The 7,547-nt window shown below is 38.3% G+C and overlaps 1 protein-coding gene across 1 annotated transcript; it reads left to right on the forward strand.

Moving 5' to 3' along the window:
* The first annotated feature begins 3,222 nt into the window (after positions 1-3,222).
* On the forward strand, positions 3,223-6,178 carry LOC147602628 (uncharacterized). The gene is made up of 2 exons (XM_086797805.1): positions 3,223-3,323; positions 5,458-6,178. Exon 2 carries the CDS (start codon positions 5,459-5,461, stop codon positions 6,086-6,088), a length of 630 nt encoding a protein of 209 aa, XP_086653931.1. The 5' UTR covers positions 3,223-3,323; position 5,458; the 3' UTR covers positions 6,089-6,178.
* Positions 6,179-7,547: the final 1,369 nt, after the last annotated feature.

Here is a 7,547-nt window from a genome sequence, read left to right on the forward strand (position 1 = left end):
ATTGAGCGGGGAGGGTGCTGACGACGCCAGTGAAGCGACGGAGCGCTCTCGAGACTGTGTAGGCTTTTCACTGCAGGTGAGCGTAGGCATAGGCCGGCTCAGCATGTATAGGGGAACAGAGACCGACGACGACGCAACAGACTGGACGTCGCTGGCGTTTGCATGGGAGATCTACTAGACAAATGGAGGGCGCAACAGACTGGACGTCGCTGGCGTTTGCATGGGAGATCTACTAGACAAATGGACCTGCATGAAGATATGCCGTGTGCTACCGTTGGATAGGAGATCCGACTGCAGCTGAGCCAGAGAACTACAGTTTTCTGAATTCGAGCCATTCCACGTTTCAAGCCATTCCACGTTTCAAAACAAATGATTTTTTATTTAAAAAATCTAAAATTATATACACATGTGTGTGTGTGTATAAGATTTAAATAAAAAAGAGCCCCCCGCGATGGATACCACGCGAATAGGACTATAGCTGTGCAGCTCCGGGGAGAGCCCCCCTCCGCGATGGATACCCACCACACCCACGAGCTCTGGGCATGACCTTCTTGGCTCTCTTCAGAAGACGTATCAATTAAATGGAGAGCGCCCCACCCACCACACCCACGTGCTGATTGCAAAGCTGGCTTTAGAGCCATGCAGCTGGGAGAGCCTCTGGACCTTTTTGGCTCTCTTCAGAAGACGTATCAATTAAATAAGCCGCAATATATATATTTCTAAAAACAAGTATAAAAGTATTTCATATACACATGTGTGTGTGTGTGTGTGTGTGTGTGTGTGTGTATAAGATCCGACTGCAGCTGAGCCAGAGAACTACAGTTTTATGAATTCGAGCCATTCCACGTTTCAAGCCATTCCACGTTTCAAAACAAATGATTTTTTATTTAAAAAATCTAAAATTATATACACATGTGTGTGTGTGTGTGTATAAGATTTAAATAAAAAAGAGCCCCCCGCGATGGATACCACGCGAATAGGACTATAGCCGTGCAGCTCCGGGGAGAGCCCCCCTCCGCGATGGATACCCACCACACCCACGAGCTCTTGGCATGACCTTCTTGGCTCTCTTCAGAAGACGTATCAATTAAATGGAGAGCGCCCCACCCACCACACCCACGTGCTGATTGCAAAGCTGGCTTTAGAGCCATGCAGCTGGGAGAGCCTCTGGACCTTTTTGGCTCTCTTCAGAAGACGTATCAATTAAATAAGCCGCAATATATATATTTCTAAAAACAAGTATAAAAGTATTTCATATACACATGTGTGTGTGTGTGTGTGTGTGTGTGTGTGTGTATAAGATTTAAATAAAAAAGATTTGGATTGTTCGGAGAGCCCCCCGCGATGGATACCACGCGAATAGGACTATAGCCGTGCAGCTCCGGGGAGAGCCCCCCTCCGCGATGGATACCCACCACACCCACGAGCTCTGGGCATGACCTTCTTGGCTCTCTTCAGAAGACGTATCAATTAAATGGAGAGCGCCCCACCCACCACACCCACGTGCTGATTGCAAAGCTGGCTTTAGAGCCATGCAGCTGGGAGAGCCTCTGGACCTTTTTGGCTCTCTTCAGAAGACGTATCAATTAAATAAGCCGCAATATATATATTTCTAAAAACAAGTATAAAAGTATTTCATATACACATGTGTGTGTGTGTGTGTGTGTGTGTGTGTGTGTATAAGATTTGGATTGTTCGGAGAGCCCCCCGCGATGGATACCACGCGAATAGGACTATAGCCGTGCAGCTCCGGGGAGAGCCCCCCTCCGCGATGGATACCCACCACACCCACGAGCTCTGGGCATGACCTTCTTGGCTCTCTTCAGAAGACGTATCAATTAAATGGAGAGCGCCCCACCCACCACACCCACGTGCTGATTGCAAAGCTGGCTTTAGAGCCATGCAGCTGGGAGAGCCTCTGGACCTTTTTGGCTCTCTTCAGAAGACGTATCAATTAAATAAGCCGCAATATATATATTTCTAAAAACAAGTATAAAAGTATTTCATATACACATGTGTGTGTGTGTGTGTGTGTGTGTGTGTGTGTATAAGATTTAAATAAAAAAGATTTGGATTGTTCGGAGAGCCCCCCGCGATGGATACCATGCGAATAGGACTATAGCCGTGCAGCTCCGGGGAGAGCCCCCCTCCGCGATGGATACCCACCACACCCACGAGCTCTGGGCATGACCTTTTTGGCTCTCTTCAGAAGACGTATCAATTAAAGGGAGAGCGCCCCACCCACCACACCCACGTGCTGATTGCAAAGCTGGCTTTAGAGCCATGCAGCTGGGAGAGCCTCTGGACCTTTTTGGCTCTCTTTAGAAGACGTATCAATTAAATAAGCTGCAATATATATATCTCTAAAAACAAGTATAAAAGTATTTCTTTGCATTAATTAATTACTCTTCTCAATTTTAAATTTTGACGTACTCATACCCCCCCCCCCAAAAAAAAGGAACAGCGGATTGATGTGGCCTTGGGCCGGATAAGGAATGGTGAGGACATGAAAATCTATACAAGATTAACCACATCCCCACCTCTTTCCACGTGACCGGTTGAACACCGGTTGAAAAGATATTATTTTATTTTATATAGTTAATAAAAAGGCCCTAACATTGGCACCTTTGACCGCTGGGTCGTCATCTATCTATACAGGATTAAGGAGAACCCCACCTCAGACTTATTTTCATCCATCTTTTTAAATTAGTTCCCTAAGAGTTCTAAAAGTGTATTTTGTAAAATGATTTTGGACTTTTTAGATAAAAAATGATTTGTTTTGTTATATATATATATATATATATATATAGAGAGAGAGAGAGAGAGAGAGAGAGAGAGAGAGAGAGAGAGAGAGAGAGAGAGAGAGAAAGTGTAGAATAATTCGGGTTTTTTAATTAAAAAATGATTGAGAAAAAGTGGTTGCATTTTGGCTAGCCTTCAAATTTTTAAAAATTTTGGTTATTCCCTAAGAGTTCTAAAAGTGTATTTTGTAAAATGATTTTGGACTTTTTAGATAAAAAATGATTTGTTTTGTTATATATATATATATATATATATATATATATATAGAGAGAGAGAGAGAGAGAGAGAGAGAGAGAGAGAGAGAGAGAGAGAGAAAGTGTAGAATAATTCGGGTTTTTTAATTAAAAAATGATTGAGAAAAAGTGGTTGCATTTTGGCTAGCCTTCAAATTTTTAAAAATTTTGGTTATTCTATGTATGCCAGGCACCTCAGTCTGCTAGCTTTGAGCTCCACGTGGTCGTGCCTTCGCCTCCTCGAGCTCCTCGACCGCCTTTGCCTCCTCCAAGTGCAAACCAGAACTGGTACTGCGCTGTTACCTTGAACTCGATGCAATTGTATACATGAGTGTTGTAATGAATTGTTTTATAATTAATGATTCAACCTAATATAAACATCAATTCAAAACCTTCCTAAAAAGTCGAAGATTGATGACTTTTGATTAATGTTTGATAAAGATTTGGATTGTTTTGTTTTAAATAAAAGATTTATTTATATAGAATATATATATATATAGAGGACTACCTAAAGATTTCAAACAAAATGTATTATATATATTTATCTATACCTTGAACTCGATGCATTCATGGATGGGAGAGGAGGCTATTCACATGAACGGCTTGATGTCAACGGTGTGGCCAACGGCAGCCCCTTCGCCATGGCAGAAGGAAATGATCGATCACTGTCTTGGTTTTTGTTGTGATACCTGAGAAGCCCATGGGACCAAATCCCTTCTGCATTGCATTGCCCCTCATACCTCTTATGCTCGAATTATTGACATGCACGCCTTCAAGAACAGATTTTTTTATGAAAGTTGGCACAGTATGTGTCCTCTACATGGGGAACACCCACGTGCTGATTGCAAAGCTGGCTTTAGAGCCATGCAGCTGAGAGAGCCTCTGGACCTTTTTGGCTCTCTTTAGAAGACGTATCAATTAAATAAGCCGCAATATATATATCTCTAAAAACAAGTATAAAAGTATTTCTTTGCATTAATTAATTGCTCTTCTCAATTTTAAATTTTGACGTACTCATACCGCCCCCCCAAAAAAAGGAACAGCGGATTGATGTGGCCTTGGGCCGGATAAGGAATGGTGAGGACATGAAAATCTATACAAGATTAACCACATCCCCACCTCTTTCCACGTGGGCAAAGGAGGTGCGCAACCCCTATGCTATCGATAGAGAGCAGCTGAGGCAAAACCTAATCTCACCAAAATCCTAGCCTATTCAAACCCTAGGTTGTCCAAGCCCTAATCTGTTGATCCTTGGAGGTCGATGAGAAGAGCTGCGGACAGCGACGATGATAATGTAGAGAAAAAGACGACAAGGAGGGCCAGTAAAACTAAAACTAGGAATTGAAGGGCATTTTGGTTCCCCAAAGAAAAACATAGAATAGCATTGGAAATGTCATGACGCCTTTGACCGGTTGAACACCGGTTGAAAAGATATTATTTTATTTTATATAGTTAATAAAAAGGCCCTAACATTGGCACCTTTGACCGCTGGGTCGTCATCTATCTATGAAAGTTGACATAGTATGTCTCCTCTACATGGGGAACATACATGTTGTTCAAACAATATGTGTCCTCTACATGGGGAACATGCATGTTGTTGAGACAAAGAGAGTGGTTCTCACGATAAGTGTAAGGGAGTTCACTAAAGGAGTAGTTTAAAACTCTTTAAAGCTGAGGCAAAACCTAATCTCACCAAAATCCTAGCCTATTCAAACCCTAGGTTGTCCAAGCCCTAATCTGTTGATCCTTGGAGGTCGATGAGAAGAGCTGCGGACAGCGACGATGATAATGTAGAGAAAAAGACGACAAGGAGGGCCAGTAAAACTAAAACTAGGAATTGAAGGTTGATGTTTTAAATATACCCATTTTGTTAACTTCAAGGTAATAAACTACGGTTAAGCTTAGAACTTTCTTCATTCTTTGTATTTAAAAAATCGAGGATGTATGTAAAACTTTATGTGAGTCGATGAAATTGTAAGCGCCTTTTGTTTAACTCACATGATATTTTACATATTCCTAGGTGAATACCTTGGGCCCGCACTCTCAGCCATCTTTTTCAATGAGTTTCCCAAAAGCTAAAATTAGGTGAACCGCCTTCAGACATATATAGATATATATACAAATACATATACATATATATATGTATGTATATGCATATACATATATATATACATATACAAATACATATACAACCATATATGTATGTATATGCATATGCATATACATGTACATATACATATACATCATGTGGATACCTTTTTACCATTCATTCACTTGAGCGTAGTTGGGTCTTAATCTATTCTACGTACGTGTGATTTAGTTTGTGATTCACCGTTTCGATTATTTTCATAATCCATAATTTCTTCTAGATTAAAAAAAATTTGAAAAATATTTCATTAATATATTTCTTAATGATGTACAGTATGGATAACGAGGGGGAAATTGTGAGGTGTTCCATGGACGTTCAGGATAGAAGCCATTGTGCAGAGTATTCAAGACCTCAACAATCTGAGGTAAGAGAAGATAATGAGAAGACTCAACGAATAATGCATGCTTTTAAGCAATGCCGGAGGAAACTAAAAACCTCTACTAAGTGGGTGCGACGTAACCATGGTAAGAAGACTCGAAATGGAAAGAAGACAATAAATGTAACATCAGAGAATATACTCCATTTGGTCAACGACACAAACTCCCATGTGTTAAATGTGGAGAGCTTGATTGCTGGTCTTGGTCAGTGCATAAGAAATCATGGAAGTGGGGAGAGCAGTTCAACTCGAGAATCAGTTTCTGCCATTATAAGTGGCAATCACGAGATCAAGGATATTGTCGAAGCTACCTACCTCCGCATAATGGATACATGTGGTGCTTTTGGAGCACACCTTTGTGATATTGGTTGTCGAAAGACAATTGATGCTATAAAAGAGCAACAAGACAAGTTAAGTGCCCATGTTGATAGGCTTGGAATGGAAGTATCAAGCCTTAAAGTAACATTGAATAGGTTTGGGGCTTTACTTACCCAAATGAGTCGTAGATTGCAAACACGTGGAATGTAATTACTCAATTGGTTCACCAATTAGGAGTTGATCTTATGATCCTTTTGTAATGCTTATGACACTATTATCTTTTTGAAAGTTTGGGCTCTAAGTACTCTAATGATAATGATTACCAAAATGAGTTATAGATTGCAAACACGTGGAATGTAATTATTCATTTGGTTCACCGATTGGAAGTTGATGTTATGATCCTTTTGTAATGCTTATGACAGTATTTTCTTTTTGTAACTTTGGGCTCTAAGTACTCGAATGATAAGTATGGTTCTTTTTGTCTCTCAGATATCATTGTTGTGAGAGAGAGAGAGAGAGAGAGAGAGAGAGAGAGAGAGAGAGAGATTGATTTATATATGTGGATATAATCTCTTAGTATTTATATGGAGATTATAGAGAATGTCTCTTTTAATGGTTTTTTTATAGAAAATTCTCTTTTTATGGCTTTTTGTCTCTTATATGTACATGGGGGGAAGAGAGAGAGAGATTTCTAAGCTTGGTTTGGTCATTGGAAGACATTGGATGTTGATTTTATAATGTTTTTGTAATATTTGTGACATTGTTATTGTCTTTTTATAAGTATATATGTAATGTTTTAGGATTATAGATTTTGTCTGTTATTTTTATATATGTAAGTTTTAAGGAAAAATGTGAAATGAAGTTAAGGGGATGGAAAGAGCTCTCATGTATTCTACTTTGTGGATCAATGTAGGTACATTAGCTTTTCATAGGGCTGCCATATTGTTGATTTGTCATATAGTTTGGGTCTTCCTTAGTCTTTTGAGGTAAGCTACCAAAACTTTACTTTATTTTTGTTTTTCTTCTTAATTGTATGTTTATTTTTAGAATTTATGATTTTTAAATACGAATAGTTCGATATAGTTTGATAAGAGCATAAGGATTTTAATGCTCATGAGAAAAGATGAAACTTGGCAAAGATCAAATAAGTTTATGACATTTACTTACCTGCATATAAGCACAATCTAGCTTGAGTCAAAGGGATGGATATATATATAGATATATATATATATGTATATATATATATACACATGTACATATATATATACATGTATATATATATATATATATATATATATATATTCATGTATATACATGTATATATTCATGTATATACATATATATATATACATGTATATATAGATGTATATATACATGTATATACACATGAATATATAGATGTATATATATATATATATGTGTGTGTGTGTGTGTGTATATATATATATATACATGTAAATATATATGTATAGATATATATATACATGTATATATATATATATATATATATATATATATATATATACATATATATATATATACATATATATATATACATATATATACACATGCATATATAGATGTATATATTCTACTTTGTGGATCAATGTAGGTACATTAGCTTTTCATAGGGCTGCCATATTGTTGATTTGTCATATAGTTTGGGTCT

The sequence above is a fragment of the Cibotium barometz genome, unplaced genomic scaffold (genome assembly GCF_041138505.1).
Source record: "Cibotium barometz isolate CiBa-2024 unplaced genomic scaffold, ASM4113850v1 ctg368, whole genome shotgun sequence".
NCBI classification, from domain to species: domain Eukaryota; kingdom Viridiplantae; phylum Streptophyta; class Polypodiopsida; order Cyatheales; family Cibotiaceae; genus Cibotium; species Cibotium barometz.